At 37.1% G+C, this 21,704-nt stretch overlaps 1 protein-coding gene across 2 annotated transcripts in view; it reads right to left on the bottom strand.

Annotated features, from left to right (window-relative positions):
* LOC150101832 (uncharacterized) overlaps nt 1-21,704 on the bottom strand; it is a 572,233-nt gene that overhangs the window by 499,698 nt on the left and 50,831 nt on the right. For both annotated transcript variants that reach the window (XM_090400015.1, XM_090400014.1), the window contains exon 4: nt 15,272-15,463. In XM_090400015.1, coding sequence (XP_090256141.1) covers nt 15,272-15,463 — 192 coding nt within the window. The remainder of the gene's footprint in view (nt 1-15,271; nt 15,464-21,704) is intronic.

Genomic DNA, 21,704 nt, shown 5'->3' on the forward strand with positions numbered 1-21,704 from the left:
TAACATGCCTATATCTCTATCTAAAATTGACTATCAATTCAAGATTTTTTTTTTTAAAAAAAATAAACTTATCTAAAATACACCTTTAAGTTTTTGCAAAATACATATGCATTCATTATATTTCTTTTCTCTTTCCATCCATTTGTGCACAAGTTATTCTGTGACTCTGGAAAGATTTCATAAAAATTTACTATTTGGAATTCTTATAATAATTTGTTCATCATCATCATCAAATTCCTGCCATGTACTCTCAAGGGGTGTACAGGATATGACAGTACTACATGAAAATATTATATCATTACTAACTTCCAATCTACAATTTTCCTCCAAATCAGTCTGTTACTTGTCAAGACTCCAACATTATCAGATCTTATATTTTTATCGTCTAAGGCACTTTGTACTGTATCAATCCACCTATATCTTGGTCTTCCTCTGGGTCGTTTTCCTGCCAACCTAGCAGAGAACACTTGTTTTGCTAAGCTTTCCTCTCCCATTCTATTTAAGTGACCATACCACCTGAGATTAGCTCTGCTAACGCATTCCTGGATGCTGACAATGTCAAGTTCTTTCCTAATATCCTCATTTTTAATATAATATTGCCATTGATGCCATCTGTTCACGCCTCTAATCTTTCTCAGGACTCTCATATCTGCGGTCTCTAGTCTTTGCTCAAGTGTTTTACTTCTGACCCAGCTCTCAGATCCATAAGTTAAAACTGGTTTGAACACTGTCTTGTATACAGCTAATTTAGTGTTCGGACTAATTTCTTTCTTATTCCATATGAATTTATTCAATTGACTTCCCACCATACCAGCTTTGCTGATTCTGTTGTCTATTTCTATATTTAATTTACTATCTTCAGTAAAAATCGTGCCTAAGTAGCTGAAATGTTTTACTTGTTCCACAGATTCTCCATTCACAACACAGTTGACATTTTCAATGATTCTGCCTATTTTCATTGTCTTTGTCTTTTTATTGCTGACCTTCATACCATATCTATTACAACAGCTATTCAATTTAGTCAGAGAATCTTGCAGACTTGTAGCGCATTTATTTAGAAGTATAACATCATCCGCATAAAGCAAAGAGCTGACATTAACATCTCCAATTTTGATATCAGGTTTAATACCACATTCCTTCATAATGTGATCCATATAGATAATGAATAACAGAGGGGATAATGTACATCCTTGTCTCACACCAGATTTAATATTAAACCATCTTCCTGTACTTCCTTCAATTCTAACTGCTGACTTACAACTCAAATAAAGACTAAGTATTGCTTGATATAATGCCCCATCGACACCATATAACTGCAGCGTATTGAATAGCTTCTCTCTTGGCACCTTGTCATATGCCTTTTCCAGATCGACAAAGCTTAAATACAGATCTTTGTTATATTCCCATGCTTTCTCGACTATTTGTCGTAAAGTGAAGATCTGATCCTGACAGCCTCTATTTGGCCTGAATCCAGCTTGTTCTTCACCAAGCTTTTCTTCCACAATTCTTCTCAACCGTTTCTCAAGTATACTTGCATAGATCTTGCCAGGAACACTCAGTAGGGAAATACCTCTGTAATTCTCACATTCAGTTTTATTTCCCTTTTTATATATGGGTACTATGAGAGCTCTACTCCAATCATTGGGAATTCGTCCCTCAGTCCAGGCTTTCTGAACTATGCAGTGCAGCCACTGTAAGACTTTTATACCACCATACTTCAGCATTTCTGGTCGAATATCATCTACTCCTGCTGCCTTTCCACACATTCAAGCCTTTGATGGCTTTTTCTACTTCAAGTATGGATATGTATTCCTGACTGCATGCCTGGTCAGTGTTTTCACTGTGCTGTCATCACTGCTTGTTTCATTTAGCAGTTTTTCAAAGTAATTACTCCATACTTCAAGGATATCTTTTTCTCCTGTTTTCATGTCACCTTTATCATCTCTGACTCCTTTTACAGCACTCTTTTCTCCATTCCTAAGCTTCTTCAACAACCTCCAGAATATTTTGCCACCTTCTTGATATTTATTTTCTATATTCTTGCCAAAGTCCTCCCATGACTTTTGTTTAGCTAGTTTTACACACTGTTTAGCTTTCTTACATTTGTCTCTGTATTCTGTAAGAGTAAAAGCTGACTTATTTGCCAGGAACTTTTGATATGCTTTCTTCTTTTCCTTCACTGCCACTTTAACTTCCTGTGTCCACCAGGGAGCTCTGATTTTTTTATCCTTGCACACAACCTCACCACATGCCTCTCTGGCAGAATCAATCAATGTTTTCTTCAGAGTTTGCCACTGAATCTCTAAGGTTTTATTCTTGTTCTCAAACTCTTTCATTTTCTTTTTTAATAATCTTTCTATATTTTAGTCTACAGTTCACATCTGAGAGCTGTTCAATTTTTATTCGCTTTAAAACTTTCTTATATGTTATTCTTTTCAATATGAAATTCAATTTTATCCTGCTCAAGACTAAATAGTGATCATTTCCAATTTCAAATCCTCTGTACACTCTGGTGTCCTGCACCAGGGAGAAAACATCACTATCAACAAAAATATAGTCAATGAGACTTTTCTTATTCCTAGCCTCTCCTCTCCATGTGAATTTGTGCACATTTTTATGTTGGAACATGGTGTTAGTAATAACCAGTCCATGTCCTGAGCAGAAATCCAACAAATATTTGCCATTATTATTAGCTTTGCTTTTCTCCAAATTTTCCCAAATTATTTTTTTATGTCTCACAATCATTTCCTACTCTGCTATTTAGATCCCCAACAAGGACCAACTTTTCCTTTTTCATTGTGTCAGTTGCTTTTTCTAAAGCCTCAAAAAATTCCTCCACTTCTACCTTAGTAGAACCTTCTGTGGGACCATAGACACAAATAAGTCTCATTGTCCAGTTCCCCATTCTCATATTTGCCCACATTACTCTACTTGAGCCTGACTGCCATTCAAGAAGATTAGCCTCATATTTTGTGTTGAATACTATGGCTACTCCTTCTTTTCCTTGATTGTCATTGCCTGAATATAACATTTTGTATTTATTGCTCAGAAAGATCTCACCAGTTTTGGTCTTTTTTGTTTCAGTCACCCTTATTATGTCGATCTGGTACTTATCTAATTCCTCAGCTAGCTCCATTTCTTTGCCATTCAGGCTTCTTACATTGATAGTACCGATCTTTAACTCTGGTGATGTTGAGTTGGGGGTTTGTTTTCAGATTTGTTCCAGTAGCTGACTTTTCGCTGTTCGCCCTGGTTCTCTGGCAAAAACAACAGGGGCCTTGTTTAACCAGGCGATGCCCCAGCAGGCATGAAATTTTGTCATGTTGTACCATCAATTTTTATTTTGGTTTAACCAATAAGAATACAATTTGGTCGGCTAAATCCCAAATTGCCTGCCCATCCTCGTTCGTTCAGTATCAAAGCAGATACCCAACAGGGCGCACCACGAGAAGGTGAGGATTGGACATTAGGTCAGGAGCCCTGGTCGGTTCTCCGCATTCCTTTAAAGGCTATGTGGAGGTCTCCTCTCAGTTATACAGCTTTGACCCTTAAGCACCCCATCTTAATTTTCGTTTCAATTGGACTTTTAGATAGAAAAGAGCAAAAAACATATCAAAAGTACAGAGTAAAAATAACTCTACTTTTGGATGAATCACATCTTAATAAATAGGATTTAGAAGACATCCTAATGGCTGAATTTTGGTTAAGTTGATCATTTTTACTGGGGAAAAAAAAAAATCTAACCAGTATTAATAATACTGCACTGGCTTGATGAAATCAAATAACATTTGGTTTTTAAAATCTATTAAAATTTGTTCACTGTTTCAATTTGGCTTCCATTAGGCCACATGTAAGAAAAATAAAGCCAAAAATGAGTATATATCTAGAGCAGCATTTTCCAAACTTAACATAATTAGGAACTATTTTCAGTATAATTTTTTGAAAAACCACCTTCAGGCATACTTATATGTACACAGTTTGCCAATTTAATTCAGCAGTTTGCTGAATTAAATTTGCAAACAGACCTGTAATGCTAGTAAAAATATCTGACATTTTTGCTAGCTGATAGCAGTTTGGTACTAAGCCCAGACTGTGTTATTCAATTATAATCAATACATATATCTATTGTTTAATTTTATTTTTTATCATTGATAAACTGATTTTTTCTATTGAAAGCTCATGGCATAACTCAGTTGTAATATTTTCTGTGGACTAGAATCCCCCCCCCCCCCTTCCAAAGATTGGTACTAGATCACTTTGGAATATGCTGTTCTAGAACATATAAGCCAAAAATGGGCTAATAACAGTTGATAAACTTGTCGCATTTTTAGAAAAGCAGCACCCCTTTGTAGAACTATTCAAATTATAAATTTGTTAAGCAAATCATAATGAGTTTTTTGCAATAACAATGGAAATATTACTGAATAAAAATTAAACTCTACACAATTTTGTTGTCAATAAGAAATTATAATAGCCTGCTCAGATTGTTTATTTGATCACATGAATATGTGGTAATACAAAAATTTCATTTTCAATGTTAGGCTCAAAACTGGCTGATGAAAGATTCTTCTTTTGCTCTCCCCAACACAATTACCTTTTTTATTATTGCTAAAATGATTTCATCATCATCAACAACAACCATGGGTCCAAGGCCTGTAGGTGTCTGCTGCCATCTTGATATGATTTTTCCATTGCATTCTATTTTGGGCAAGATGACTTAGTTTGTAACTGGTAATTAATTTACGGAATTAACAACGCATATAAAGTATATTAATTACCAGTTACAAACTAAGTCATCTTGCCCAAAATAGAATGCAATGGAAAAATCATTCCATTTTCCATTCCATTAAAGATAACTTTAATGAATCACTTCTATATTTCGGCAATGTCATAGGAACATAAAGATATGGTACGTGCACTAAGGAACTAACAAAGCAAATGAGGAAGACAGTAAGAAACTAATTTTGTTCCTAAAGTCCTAATGGTGCCCTCTTGTGGGCTGATTTGGTAGTCTTATCAGTTGGGCTGAAGTTCTCATAATGAAAGTCTCCCAAATTTGGGGCAGTTTCATGCACCCAAATTTGTTGAGGTTAGGAACGTTTTTTAGAGCTGCTGAAGATTCTTTGAATAGTCTTTCGTATTTAAACTTGCTGCGATGGATTATTTTTGTTTTCTTCCAACGAATTTTATGGTGGGTATCTAAGGCATGGTCTGCCAGCCCAGAGCGGCTGTACTGGTGAAACCGAATGTAGTCTTGGTGTTCTGAAATCCTGATATTTGTTGTTCTGCCTGTTTGGCCAAAGTAGGACAATTTGCAGCTGCAAGGGACCTGGTATACACCAGGTAGGTCTAGGGGAAGTGGTTGGTCTTTGGTAGAGCGGATAAGGGATGCCAACTTTTTATATGGTCTGTAACAGGAAGTAAGGTCATATTTTTTGAGGATATTAGTTATTTTTTCAGAGGTGCCCTGGATGTAGGGGATAGTGATAGACTTGGTGTAGTCTTTATTGTGGAGGGGGGGAGGGGGGTTGTGGTTTACAGGTTTTAGTATTTTTTGGATTTTTTTGGGGTTATAGCCATTGGCTAAGAAAGTATTGAGGATGTGGTTTAGTTCCATAGTCAGGGCCTTGTCATCTGAGCAGATTAATTTTGCCCTGTTATATAGTGTTTTTATCACTCCATATTGTTGTGAGGGGGGGGGGGGGATTGCTGGTGAATGTATCTGCCAGTGTGGGTGGGTTTTCTGTAAACAGAGAAAACCAAAGATCCATCAAGCTGGCGGGTGATTAAAGTGTCTAGGAAGGGGAGGGTGTTGTTTTCCTCTTTTTCTAAGGTGAACTGGACTCTGGGATGTTGGTTGTTTAAGTGTGTTAGGAAGGAGTGGAGTGTGTCTGAGCCATGTGGCCAAATGGCAAACACATCATCCACATAACGAAGCCAAATAGTGGGTTTGGCTAAACAGATAGAGGGGACAGCCATGGGTTCACCACTTTCCCCACCCTTGGCCAATTTCTTTATGGAGACATTTGAAGAGAAAGCCTTAAACTCCGCCCCACAAAAACACACTATTTGGCTTCGTTATGTGGATGATGTGTTTGCCATTTGGCCACATGGCTCAGACACACTCCACTCCTTCCTAACACACTTAAACAACCAACATCCCAGAGTCCAGTTCACCTTAGAAAAAGAGGAAAACAACACCCTCCCCTTCCTAGACACTTTAATCACCTGCCAGCTTGATGGATCTTTGGTTTTCTCTGTTTACAGAAAACCCACCCACACTGGCAGATACATTCACCAGCAATCCCCCCCCCCCTCACAACAATATGGGGTGATAAAAACACTATATAACAGGGCAAAATTAATCTGCTCAGATGACAAGGCCCTGACTATGGAACTAAACCACATCCTCAACACTTTCTTAGCCAATGGCTATAACCCCAAAAAAATCCAAAAAATACTAAAACCTGTAAACCACAACCCCCCCCCCCTCCACAATAAAGACTACACCAAGTCTATCACTATCCCCTACATCCAGGGCACCTCTGAAAAAATAGCTAATATCCTCAAAAAATATGACCTTACTTCCTGTTACAGACCATATAAAAAGTTGGCATCCCTTATCCGCTCTACCAAAGACCAACCACTTCCCCTAGACCTACCTGGTGTATACCAGGTCCCTTGCAGCTGTAAATTGTCCTACTTTGGCCAAACAGGCAGAACAACAAATATCAGGATTTCAGAACACCAAGACTACATCCGGTTTCACCAGTACAGCCGCTCTGGGCTGGCAGACCATGCCTTAGATACCCACCATAAAATTCGTTGGAAGAAAACAAAAATAATCCATCGCAGCAAGTTTAAATACGAAAGACTATTCAAAGAATCTTCAGCAGCTCTAAAAAACGTTCCTAACCTCAACAAATTTGGGTGCATGAAACTGCCCCAAATTTGGGAGACTTTCATTATGAGAACTTCAGCCCAACTGCCAAGACTACCAAATCAGCCCGCAAGAGGACACCATTAGGACTTTAGGAACAAAATTAGTTTCTTACTGTCTTCCTCATTTGCTTTGTTAGTTCCTTAGTGCACGTACCATATCTTTATGTTCCTGAAGATGACAATGTGACATTGCTGAAATATAGAAGTGATTCATTAAAGTTATCTTTAATTAATATACTTTATATGTGTTGTTAATTCCGTAAATTAATTACCAGTTATGTCTAACCAACGTATAAGTCTTAATACTAGGACTTAGTTTGTGTATAGCGTTTCCACACCATTTGACGATGTCAAAGCCCCATTCTCTGTTTGGTCTTCCTCTTTTATTCTTTCCTTCAATCATTCCAAACAGCAACGTTTTTAAGTTTCTCTCATCATTCATTTCACATATATGGCCAAATAGACAGTTTCCTTTTGATTATTTTCTGGATCAGGTTTTCTTTTGGTTGTATTCGTCTGTAGATTTCCTCATTGTTAACTTTCTGTATCCAGCCAATTCTCAAGATCTTTCTATAGCACTTCCTCTCAAATGCCAATATTGTCCTTTCAGATTCTCTCAGGAGTACCAAGGCCTCGCATCCATAGAGCATGCTGATGAGGATACAGGTTTCTACAATGTGCAGTTTAGTTTGCATCTTTATAGCTTGGCTCTTCCATATTTTGTTCATGGCTTTTAAAATAGTTGTTGCTCTGGCTAGTCTAATTTTTATCTCTTTTTTGGGGTCCAAGTCATGCGTCATGTGGCATCCAAGATATGTGAAGTGTTCCACATTTTCCAGTTGAAATCTGTCTATCGTAACTCTGTTCAGTAACTCCTGTTGTCTGAATATCATTGTTTTAGTTTTTTCAAAGTTGATATTTAGTCCATATCTTTTTCCTTCTGTGTATTACATTACATTAGCCAGGCACTATCAGCCCGGGGAAACTTTTCGCCTCAAGCACCACATGTCGCCACTGGGCACAGTCCTCTGTGACTGTCCGCCACATTCTGGTCTCCAGCCCGACAGCCTGCAGGTCTTCCTTCTCCTGATCTGCCCATCTCCTTCTCGGTCTCCCTGAACGGGGTCGGCCTCCCATACTTGTCTCACAGTCCTTTCGGGACCCGCATGGTACAGATGCACCAGCCACTGAAGACGCCGGGCTCGCAGCTCCATCAGGACATCTGCCGAGTTGCATAAAGCATGAATGGCAGCATTGGACTACCTCCTCCAGACTCCGTCTGCCATGACCCCACCAGAGATATGTCGTAGCATCTTGTTCTCGAATACTCTCAGGTGATTGGCTTGTCTCGCCGTAAGAGTCCACGCTTTGGCACCATAGAGGAAAACAGGCCTGATCAAAGTCTTGTGTAGTCCTACCTTTGTAGTCCAAGACAGCAAGTGCGAGTCGAAAAGGGGACGCACCTGATAATAGGCCACATTTGCAGCATTTACCCAACTTTGGACATCAGCCTCAACTTTGTTGTCTTCAGTCACGAAAGAACCCAAGTACCTAAATACCTTCACCCCCCTCTCAAACTGTGCAGCTCCCTCTGGATCTTGAGCAGCATGGCAACTCATAAAAAGATATTTTGTCTTCTCAGCATTTATCTTCAGGCCAGCTTCTTCAATAGCAGTAACCAATGCCACTGTGTCATCCCATTGATGCACCTGACGTTCAGGTCGTCCACGTAGCCAAGAATCCTAACTTGCACCACCTCCCCATGTCGAATCCACCTGCCACTTGCTGTGTGCTTCTAATTACTTTTTCCAACAGTAGATTGAAGAGAATTGGAGAAAGCCCATCACCCTGCTTCACACCGGTCTGTACTTGAAACGGGTCTGACAGGTCACCTTCTGCTTTCACTCTTGCTCTCGAACCAGCTATGCACACCTGCACCATTTTTCGGAGTTTTCAAGGAATTCCCAGCTCTTCTAACACCTGCCATATTTTTCAGCATATTATTGAGTCACAGGCTTTAGAAAAGTCTATGAAAATATTATGAACTTCGGTTATATTCCCAGCACCTTTCAAAAAGTTGGCGCAGCGTAAAGAGTTGGTCTATTGTAGAACGGTTCCTCCTGAAGCCCGTCTGGTAGTCACCAAGGCGCTCTTCTGCATACGGTGTGAGGCGCATTAGCATGATGTTAGACAACACCTTGAAGCCAGTCGACAGCATTGAGATGCCCCTACAGTTGCTGCATTGAGCCTTATCTCCTTTTTTATATACTGTGTTCAGTATATAAAAAATATACTGAACACAGTATATCTTTGATCAGCGATTCCTTCCATTCATCTGGCAGCCGTTCTTCTCGCCAGATCATCAAGATGAGCCAGTGCAGCTGCTCCAGCAGGACGTCCCGACCATTCTTCAGGAGCTCTGCTGATATGCAGTCCACTCCCTGGAGCTTTATTATTTTTCAGCATGTGGATAGCACGAGTAATCTCACTAAATGTCAACTCTTCAATAAATAGTTCAACAGTTTCATAAGGAGTATAATCCTCCAATATTGATGTTCCATCACTGACATTCAGCAAGTTCGCAAAATATCAACGCCACCGAGCGAGAGCATCTTTTGAGTTTGTTAATAGATTTTCACTCTCATCTCTTATGGTTGCCTCTTGTGTCTGGGCACCTCACATGGCTTTGATCGTCCGGTACATCTCCTGTCCATTATTCGTCACCCTATTTCTCTCTATACTAGCCACTTTCTCATTAAGATACTTCTGCTTTTCCCTGTGTAGATTTCACCACTCTTCTCACCCTCTCACATGCAGCTTTCTGCCTGCTATCTGCTAGGTAGTTGAACAGTGCTTCCCTTCGTTTCGCTACAGCTTCTTCACACTCTCTATTAAAACCATGCTTTTCTCCTCTTCTTTCTCTTTCCCACAGTTCTCGAGGCAGCTAACATGACCGTATTTTTGATGGTGTCCCACATCCCATTCGGATCATTCTCTTCCTCCTGTAACTCCCCAAAACAATTCTGCAACTCTAACTGGAAAGCCCGCTTGCCTTCTGCTGTTTTCAACTTGTCCCATGCTGATCGTATGGTAGGGCATGTGGGCTTCTGAACTGCAATTCTATGCCTGAAATCGTAGGCTACCAGATAGTGGTTGCGATCTCCATCTGAAACTTCTCACATCCGAGATGGAGTTGTGGTGACGTCGATACACTAGTACATGGTCTATTTGGTCAGCTGTTCTACCGTCCGGCGATCTCCAGGTCTGCTTGTAGACATCTTCATGCACAAACATAGTGGTCTTTACAAAGCATCCCGTAGGGGTGGCAAAACTCGCAAGTTGGATCCTGTTATTATTGCACTCCTCGTGTAGGCTCTCACTACCCATGAAACGGCGCCACACACGCTCTCTCCCCAGCTTCGCATTGAAATCTCCCACTACTAGCTTGACATCATAAGACGGTAGATTAGCACAAGTACGCTCAAGCACTTCGTAGAAACAATCTTTAGCTTCCTCCGAGCTCTCTTCCCTAGGCGCATGACAGTTCACAATAGATACATTTTGAAAACGTCCCTTAACTCTAATAGTGCACAGCCGATTGTTCACAGGTTTAAAATCTAAAATATTACATAAAAATTTATCACTAACTAAAAACGCAGTTCTGAGTACTTTTCGTTCCTCTGTCGTCACCACTATAGTATAACGTGTCCTCCTGATAGCGGGTCGAGCCATGTCCCGGCCATCGCACCTCTTGTACAGCACAAAGTCCAATTTTATACTGTCGTAAGACATTCGTCACATTAAAAGGAGTTCCTTCTTTCACCAAACTATGTATATTCCAGGTCCCTAAACTTACAGGTCCCTACGAATATTCCTGCTCAACCTAAACATCATAATTTTAAAAGAAATACTCCTCAACTAAAATATTTCACTAAAATGCGTAAACAACTTTATACAGCAAAATCAACCACCAGCCACACGTCACAGCTCCACCTTCTGTGTATAGTGTTTGCAATGTCTGTTCCAGCCTTGTTGCATCTTCTTCAATCAGGACAATGTCATCAGCAAAGCAGAGGTAGTTTATTCTCATGCCATTTATTGAAATGCCTACTACTACTTCTTTAATCTATCTAGTGTTCTTCCCAGATGTGCAATGAAGATGATTGGTGATATTGGGTCCCCCTTGTCTTGTGCCTTGACCAGTGGCAAACCAATCTCCAGTCTCACCTGCTATTCTGATTTTTGCTTCTGCTTGGCTGTTTATATCTTTCAGCAGGCAGATCAATTTATTGTCCACACCATAGGATTCCAAAACAGCCCATGTTATATTTTGGTCAATATTATCAAATGCTTTTTGGAAGTCCACGAAATAGCAATATATCTTTTTGTTCTTTCTTCGAGCTTTCTCTGCTATTAGTCTCAGTGTGAGCATTTGTTGCACTGTACTTCAATCTTGTCAAAATCCGGCTTGCTCATCTGGAAGATGTGCCTCCATATGCCCCTTCAGGCGTTCTGTTAGTATTTTCATCAGCACTTTGCCAAGATGACTCATTAATACAATAGTTCTGTAATTGGTGCATTTTCAAGAGCTGCCTTTCTTATAAGAACAACCAAGACCGATTTTTTTCACTCTTTGGGGACATACCCTGATCTCCATATTTCATTATATAGCTTATGTATTTCTTTTACAACTGATTCTCCCCTATATTTTAGCATCTCGTCTATTATGTTGTCATTTCCAGGACTCTTGTTGTTCTTGAGATGTTTTATAGCCTTATTCACCTCCTCTTCCAAGATGTAATTTTCAAAGATCTCTGCTGGTGGAGAGATTGCTTTTAGTTCTTTGATTATTTCTGTTGCAGTATCATTTAGTTGATTTTTATATAGTTCGCTGCAATATCTCGTCCATCTGTATATGATTTCTGTCTTATCCATCAATATGTTACCATTTTCATCTTTGACTGCTACTGATCTTGTTTGCCACTTCCTATTGACATTTCTTATAAGTTTGTAGACCTCTCTAGTTTTGTGTTCTCCATAGTACTGTTCAATGTTGCACTGGTCCTCTAACCATTTGGCTTTATCAGATCTTGCTGCTTTCCATACTTCATTGCATTTTTGACAGTATAACTCATCTGCTGCTTCTGAATCATCTCTTTTAAGTTTCAGTTCTCTTTTCTCTTGTACCAATTTTAGGGTTTCCTGAGTTATCCATTTCTTGTTGATGTTTTCTCTTTCAGGAATTGCTTCCTCTACTGCTTTTTTTTAGCACTGTAGTCAGTCGTAAAATGATTTGAAATATGATAATTCCTTAATGTAAGTATTATTATAATCATTATCATTGTTATTAATCTGGTATAACTCAAAATTTGTTAACCATAACTCTCACTGCTGTTCTTTATCAGTCTCTAAGTGCAGATAATGACTACATCTTCATTCATTATTTATCTCTGAATCATTTTCTCAGTCCCAAATACCCAAACAGTGAGGTTACTTTCCTTCAGGATATCAATGATCACAACACAAACTGGCTCTCCTTCTCCAGTTCCACTGATCAAGTTGGAAAAAATGCTTAGGAATTTTCTATATGAAATGAGCACAAACTGTCAATCTACCTTATCCACCAAAATATTAAGTAATCTTCATCATTCTCCCAATATGCTGTACTTGTTTTTAACCAGCTCTCCTTGAATATACTGTAGATGTCAGTTCTGTTCCAGTAATTCAGACAATAACCTTGTTCAAGTTTCCTTTACTACAAAACATCCTTTCCAGAAAGTCTACTTCATTTTGCTTTCTAATGGATATCTCTTCCTCCTTTCTATCATCTGAATATTTCTGCTCTTCTCATCCATACACTACAAATGAATAACAGAAATATTTCTAAATGGAATGAGGTCCTTCTTCCCACATCCGTCCAAGATTCCCACCCGCCACAATCATCAAAGTTTTGATTTGCCAATAAGTGTGTAAAGTTTGACCAAGAAAAAAATTTGGCATATCACAAGCAGCTTAATATCTAAACTAACATATCTATCATATCTTAATGTCTAAGATATGATAGATGTGAAATCATCAGAAAACACGCAATTTACAGACAAAAAAATACTAGCTGCGGTGGTGGTAGTGGCCAGTAGATGGCACTGATGTTGATGATTGGTAGTATAGTTCGCCCACCGATTTGAGGTCCCTCGACACTTCTGCGCATGTCAGAAAAAGGAGAATCCATTCCGATAATAGGGTAATCAGTCTGTCTTCTGGGATGTAATAATAAACAAACTGAGTTTGTTTATTATTACAGGTCGGAAAATTTAGCTTTTCTTTTACGAACATTGCTGTTTTTAAAGTGTAACTATTTTGCTTGTATAACAGTTGGAAAAATGTACATAGAGTGTTAATGCGTGCAAATACTGCGTTCTACATAAAACAATGTCACTTCGCTCCATGATGATAAGTTTCCTTTTATTCTGGGACTTTTTGAAACAAAATCCGATTTCATGAAGTATTTTCCTTAAAGTTTCTCTTTTCCAAGGAAATTTAATTTTTTCTTTAAGCACAGGAATCAATTTCGGAACAGTTGGCACTCTTTTCTCGACCACGTAAAATTCGTGAATAGTTCTTCTTATAACGTCTACATCAAAATCATTCAAAGCTACGGTTTCGATGGTTTTCTTTCTCTGGCGCTTTTTTTTTTAGGAGATTCAAATTTTGGCTTACCTTCACCTTTTGATTCCCTACGAATTCTTTTAACAGTCGACCTCGATACGCCCGCAATTGCACTTGCACGTTTTATGACTTGAGAAAGGGGAAGAAGAAGACGGACTTCTGACAATTCTTTTTCGCAGAATGTCAGCACATTATTCAATATTCTTTTGCAAGAACTAGTGAAACGTGTAACAATAGAACTTGTTGACTGTACTGGATACATCATACAAATTAATAATAAAAAAATAATGCAAAAAGAGAACAACAAAAATCAAGCTAGTACTAGTACAGCGACAGACAAGAAAGCACGTGATTTCGCATGTTGGCGACCAATTCGTACATCCTTCATTTCTTTCTCCCCTTCAGCATGAATCGACTATTCTTGGCATCAAGCCAAGAAGGGATCTAGAAATGGTGGGCGAACTATAGAGGTTTGGTGTAGTGGTGGAGACTGAGAGTTGTACAATAGGGGTCCTCCCACGATGAGTCTTCAGACTCTTTGGAGGTGTCATGAATCATAATAGTAATATTAATAATATTACATTCAGGATGCACTGTAGCTTGGAATTAGCAAAAAACTGAATGAATCAAAATCTCACTCTGAAAGGGGCAAATGGCAAACTTCCCTCCTGTCTAAGTGGAAGCAGAGCCTAGCCTCCCATCCCCCCTCCCTCTCTCTCTCTCTCTCACACACACACACACACACACACACACACCTTATCTCTCTCACAGAGAGAGAATGTATGCTAATGTGGTTTCAGCTTCCAAAACTATTTTTTTACCAAATATGCTCCAAAATTTGAAAATAATCTATTACTGACACTTTCATATTTATTCAGTATCATATCTTTACATGATGGAAGAATGCCTATACAGTAATCTACTGTTTATCTGACCTCCAAAAAAATGCATTCTTAATTTAATTTAATTTAATTATAATTTAAGTAACCCTTATATGTCAAATGATAACTGTACCATGCAAAACTTGTTCAATCCCTCAACTGTCTGGATGGCAAACTGCTTTTCCACTGTGGTCAGATAAACAGTAAATTAGTGCATTCATTCCATTTCAATAACAGGGTACTATGTGGTTCTAAAACCGTATTGCTTGTTGCTAATTTGCAATAAGCAATATGAATTCAGCTACTATCAATACACAACAAACTGCCTACGTGCTAACTACCTTTACGCAATCTTGTGTGTGCACAAGTGCACTTGCGTCCAGAATTATCTCTGCTATAAGAGTTTAAAAAACATACTGTACAATTATGATATATGAAACAATTTCTTCTTTTAAAAGATATAATAAAAATAGATGATAAAAAATCAAAGTAAATAATTTAAAAAACTATTTTAAACTCGTTATAATTAAAAAAATAAATTATGAATTAATTATAACTACTACCACATCTATTTATTATGCAGCACAGACAGATAATTTAACATATGTACTTGCATGTTATATGCAAAAAAAAAACTGCATATCATGTTTATTTAAATAGTTATTGTTAATCATTATCCAATAAAAATCAAACATATTCGCAAACAAATAATTATAAAAAACAGGATTTTTTGTAGTACAGCACTTTCTAATTTAAGTAAATAATTAATAATTATAATTTACCTTTTTAGAACTCTCAGCAAGGACCTCTGCAAATTTGCGAGACAGCAAAGTAAGCTTATAAGAACTATCATCTTCATCAATATTTTCTTTTTGAATGATAAAAATTAGCTTATCTGTTAAAATGATGTTCTCACAATTAGGAGGTACATGGTATGAAAACAAATGCATCTGATCTAAATCTCCTTCCAATACCTGAACAAATTAAAAAATTATTAACAATGTTATCATATATTAAAAAATTCACCTTTTAAAACTTTTATATTTAAGAAAACTGAATTCTTTTGAAAAATATGTTTTAGATTAATCATTTTAACTAAGAGATTCAGAGATAATTCACAATCATAATCTGTATATCTAAAGCTTAGACTATTTTCATATTTAAGTGACACACAAGCATGCACATACAAGGTGATCCCCCAGTTACCTGGTGATATTGAGAAATCATACTAACTTATTAAAACAAGAATAAAGTGCAATTTCAGGAATTGGCAGACATGTTAACATGCAATCAAGGACTGATAATCACAGGTTCTGTTTGAGAACTGCATAATAGTGAAATTGTATATACACATAGCATGGGAGGTAAAGATTAGCCCCCTTCAGCTGGAAAGAAGTAGGTTCATATCAAGATTAAGACTGAGAAACTATCTTTACTCAAAGATGAGTCAGAAAGTCTCAAGAAAGGTAATAGGACTGGTTAAGAGTATTTCGTTATTTTAAAGTAACGATGTTGCATACGTAAGCATCAGTTACTTATGTATTATGTGATTATATTATGTTATATACACCAGTGTCTGTAACCTAAGGACATTCTGAAGATTACAACTGCAAATTCAGACAAATCGGCTTGTGGCAGTTTGTAGAACTGATGATTTTGAGTAGAAAGCTGGGACATATACAAATTTTTGATACATGATCACATGGTAGCACTCAACAAGATAAAAGGCAAAAGGCTGAGCTAAGTGAATTGTGTTTGAAGGAAACTCTGTTTGTGAAGGAATAAAGTTGCAAATTGGATGTCCTGTAATGTCTTAAAGACATCATCAAGATGATTTCATGCGGGAAAGAATTATTAGAAATTTTGAAGAAGGCCGCAGAATTACTGGTATTGCCAGAGTTTAGAATCTCACCTAGAACTGTACTCAGGCTCTGGGCAGCATTTCAAACCAATGGAATGTGTTCCAGACATTTGCTAAGAGGTTGCCCTTAATTTACCACAGAACATCATTTTTGGTTAAAACAGCAAAACACAATCAACACACCATGGTAGGTTAGCTTGAAAGCTGGCTCCATTCAAGCACAGGTACACAGATATCTTGACAAACTGTGGGAAGATGTCTGCAACAAGTAGGTCTATATGCCCAAAGGCCTTTATCAACAGCTCATCGTAGAACACATTTTTAGTGGTGCCATATCCATAAAAATTAGACAACACACCAATGGGCTAATGTACTCTTTACACATGACAGTCGTTTTAGTCTTTCCTCCGATTCTAGATGACACTTGATCTGGTGTGAAAGTGGTACTGCTTACCATTGCGAGAATGTTCTTGAAATGCTGCAATCATGGTGTGGGGGAGGCATTATGCTTAATGGACTTCAATGCCATGTTTGATTGTTCCATGGTGCTGTAGGCAAAGAATTCATTTTTATAGATGACAATCCACACCACATCATACACAAGAAGTGGAGATACTTCTGGAAACTGAGGATATCAATCAAATCTTGTGGCCAGCATGCTCCCCAGATCTCAATCCCAGAAAACACATTTGGGATGCATCCCCCTGCTGCTCAAAATTCCCCTCCAGAAAAAAAAAAAAAAAAAAAAAACAAGGCCTTGCTCTGAAGGATGAGTGGAGCAGTTTTCCTCAAGAGCTCCGGAATCACTTGGTGCTAAGCACAGTATACCATTGTGAGAGCTGCATCACAGTTTGGGGTGGACATATTCCATACTGAAATGTCTCTCTGTAGAGTTTTCTGTAAGCACTGTACGTTAATTCCTTAAATACGTCCTCATGAAATTTGTAACTTTTGCCAAAATCATATTGCAATTTAATTTGTATGAAATTGATAACACATTTTTTGTGTAATAATTTATTAGTATGCTGGCAATAAATTTATATCCACATTTGGCTGTAGTCATGAAAATTTTTTCATATGCAGGCAAAAATGTAGTTCGTCCTTAGGTTTTGGAGACCAGCGTATATATGAGAATATACATGAAAAAGTTTAAAAAAAACTAACAAAAAAAGTATTTTTGACATCTCATTTAGATATAAGTGAGAAATTAATTATTCATATGAAATTACATTATTTTTCTGCAGTTTTCAGTAACTGTATATATTGCTATTCTTACCACATCTCAAAGGCAGATGTCTGTTGGATAAGAATTTGTACTCGACTAACCACTCCAAAATTTTTTGGGCAATAGATCCATTTAGCAATGAGAAGGTAGGCTAGGTTTTGATTAAAACTCAAAGAACTGAGGATGAAGAAAAATTTATTGCAAAAAATGTCAGTTTGGGGGAAAATGTATTTTATATATAATATATATATAGTATTATAATAAATATAATTACTTTGAAAGACTATCAAAAAAATAAGAAATGACAGATGGTAGAACATATCTGAGAGGAATGCATTCAGTAATACGATCAATACATCAGGTAAAATCAAAAATCAGGCCATCAAAAATCTGAAATGTGAAAATGCAGCATGGAGTAGATGATATTCAACCAGAAATTTCAGATATGGAGATATAAAAGTTCTACAGTGGCTGCACTGCATAATTCAAAGGGTATGGTCAGGAGGTCAAACCACCTGACCATACCCTTTGAATGGGTATGGTCAGGAGGTCAAATCCTGCATGACTGGAGTATAGCTCAATAGCATTCATCTATAAAAAAAAAAGAAAATAAAACAATATGAGAATTACAGAGGGATTTCTTTCCTGAGAGTTCTAAGCAATATTTATGCAAGCATACTTGAAGAAAAATTGCAGAAGAGCAAGCTATGTTAAGGCCAAATAAAGGATCAGATTTTGACTTTAAGACAAATAGCTAAAAAATCATTATAATCAAATTCCTCACGTGTATCATCAGAAGGGTGTACAGGATATTATGATAGTACTAATGAAAAGTTACATCATTCCTAACTTCCAATCAACAATTTTTCTCCAAATTAATCTGTTATCTGTGAAGACTCCAATATTATCAGATCTTATATTTCTGTCCTCTGAGGCACATTTTACTGTATCAATCCATCTAGTTCTCCAGAAGTGTTCTTCCTCTGAGTCATTTTTCTGCCAGCCTAGCAAAGGACACTTGTTTAGCTAATCTTTCCTCTCACATTCTTTTTAAATGACAATACCATCCCTAAGATTAGTTCTGCTAATACATTCCTGAATGTTAACAATGCCAAGTTCTTTCATAATATCCTCATTTTTAATATGATATTGCCAATGATGTCATCTGTTCATTCACTCACCTAATCTTTCTCAGATCTCTCATATCTGTGGTCTCCAGTCTTTGTTTCATTTTAATGTTTTATTTCTAATCCAGCTACCAGATCCCAAAATCAAAACTGGTTTGAAGACTGTCTTGTATACAGCTAATTTAGTGTTTTGACTAATTTCTCTCTTTTTTCACATAAATTTATTCACTTGACTACCCACCATACCACCTTCATTAATTCTGTTGTCTATCTCCATATTTACTTTCCCTTCATTAAACATTTTGACTAAATATCTAAAATGTTGATCCTGACATCCTCTATTTGGCCTGAATCTAGCTTGTTCTTCACCAGGCTTCCCTTCCACAATCCTTCTTAGCTGTTTCTCAAGTATACTTACACAAATCTTACCAGAAATACTCAGCACGGAAATATCTACATAATTCTCACATTCTGTTTTATTTTCCTTTTTTATAGATAGGTACTATTGAGTGCTTTACTCCAATAATATGGAATTTGACCATCTGTTCAGGTCTCCTGACTTATGCAGTGCAGCCATTTCTATTCAAATATCATATACTCCAAGCTGTCTTTCCACATTTCAGGCTGTTTTTTTTTTTTTTCATACTTTTTTCTACTTCAAGCATTGATACATATTCTTGTTTGCATTGTAATAATCTTGTTTCATCTTCAATTGTTTCTTTAAGTGTCGAAAATTGTTGGCTGCTGCCATTTTGCTAAATTCTACTATATCTTACTTTTGCTCACACTTTATAGTCTGACAAATGTATTTGTTTTTTGACTGAGCCAGTCAGGCTATGTATTTTGTACGAGGCTATAAGATTCTAAACTGAAGACCAAGCAGATGTTATGATTCCCTGCTAAAGTAATCTTTACATTAATTCAGTCATGGCTTGATCTTAATCACTTAATCTAAGATTGATACTCAACTTAAAAAAATTAAAACAATAATTCTTAATACACAGTTCGATCCACATTAGCATATTCATGCAATTGAATCACATTTCATAGTCACATATAAATGCCTCTAAATTAGTTTTAGTTCTCCTACACTTCTACTCCTAAAGCCCAATTACAATCTAGTACATCCTACTGTTGAAACTTATACAATTTGAATGTAAAGCACACCTCATTAATTCAGTTAGACTATGTATTTTGTACGAGGCTATAAGATTCTAAACTGAAGGCCAAGCAGATATTGTTATCATTCCCTGCTAAAGTAATCTTTACTTTAATCTATCTATTTAAACTATCTCATACAGTACTCTTCTTACTCTTATAATATTAATTTACACAATCATATCATAATTAAGTCGTCACACTAAGCTATGAACAGAGACACTTTTGAAGTGAATTATTTTGAATTATTACATATCTTAGTACTTACAATAAGTTGCAATTCTTACAATGTTCTCATTCAGCATTGTCCATTACATGAATCTTTAGTCCACATGAAAGTGCTCCCTTCTTTCTTCCTTTCTGCTGGGATGCTCTTGATCTCCTGCTGGATTTCTCCTTTGTCTGAGTCATCAATAATTCTGTACCCTCTTGAACCCTTAAAACATGATGGCAACGACCGCATGATGAGTGGTTCCTTTGATGTGGCAGTGGGCAGCTATCTTCTAAATATGTGTTCTAACAGTAGACAGCAAACTTCTCATGATGGTGGACTCAGGGAATGAACTGGATGTAAAGAACCTCAGGATGTAAGATGCTCCTCTTTTGATGACCAACAGTAGACCTCACGTGGCAGTGGACCCAGGTAAGAGAAGGTGAAAACCCTAAGATGAAGTCCCTCTCGACGCCAGAGTTTATAAAGGCCTGGATTTCATGTTTTATGCATGCACGTCTCTCAAAACTTCCATATATGATCATGGATCGACATCTGCATATAATGACATCACACTTCACACGTCTTTCGAAATTGCCATATATGGACATGCATTTACATTGTTATATAATGTCATCATATTTCATGTGTCACATTAGTTTAACAAATGTCTTGTGATTAAGTTATTACATAAAAAATGATTTATAGTAATAATACAAACAATGACATTTCTTTATGTGTAATTTCTCAACAAAAATTTGTAAAAACGAATATGGTAAATTATTTATCATATGAGATTTTACAGCATACCTGCTGAGTATTTGCCATGCAGTCACTGCTTGTTTCATTTAGCAATCTTTCAAAGTAATTACTGCACATTAAGGATATCTTTATCATCTCTGATTCTTTTTACAATACTCTTCCTCCATTTCCAAGCTTTTTCAATAGCCTCCAGAATATTTTGCCACTTTCCTGATATTTATATTCTATACCAAAGTCTTCCCAAGATTTTTGTTTAACTACTTTTGCACACTTCTTCACTTTCTTGCATTTGTTTCTTTATTCTCTAAGAGCACAAGCTGACTTATTTGCCAGGAACATCACCCATCACCATAGCTAAAAAATCATGGGAAGATATCAAGGATCTTATTTAAGTTTTTGTAGATATGAAAATGGCGCCAAGAGAAAAGCTAATCAAAATCTTACAATGTGATGTTAATGTGTGTTAAGTGTGATGTTATATCATGAAATACATAATCTATATTTAAGTTGTAAATCAGAGACATGATCTGAAGGAGGTACAGGATTTCAGTTTGATGTGTAAAATCAGGTATAATACAAGGATACATCAAGGAAGCAGAAGGTTACAAGTGGTGTTCCACAGGGCTCAGTACTGGAAACTGTATTGTTCAACCTTTATATCAATGACATTGTCAATGAATTGCAAGGGGATATCCAGCTGTTTGCAGGTGATGTGAAGCTGGAAGGGTTATCAGTAATAGTGCAGATGTGGCAGCCCTGCAAGAGGATTTGAATGAACTAGACAGATGGGCAAATGAATGGGGGTATCAGTTTAATGGAGCAAAATATAAAGTCTTGAAGTTTGGGAACAATCGATGGGAGGATGCATATT

This window comes from Typopeltis vanoorti, chromosome 11 (assembly GCF_054136105.1).
Source record: "Typopeltis vanoorti isolate ZY-2024b chromosome 11, IOZ_Tvanoo_1.0, whole genome shotgun sequence".
NCBI classification, from domain to species: domain Eukaryota; kingdom Metazoa; phylum Arthropoda; class Arachnida; order Uropygi; family Thelyphonidae; genus Typopeltis; species Typopeltis vanoorti.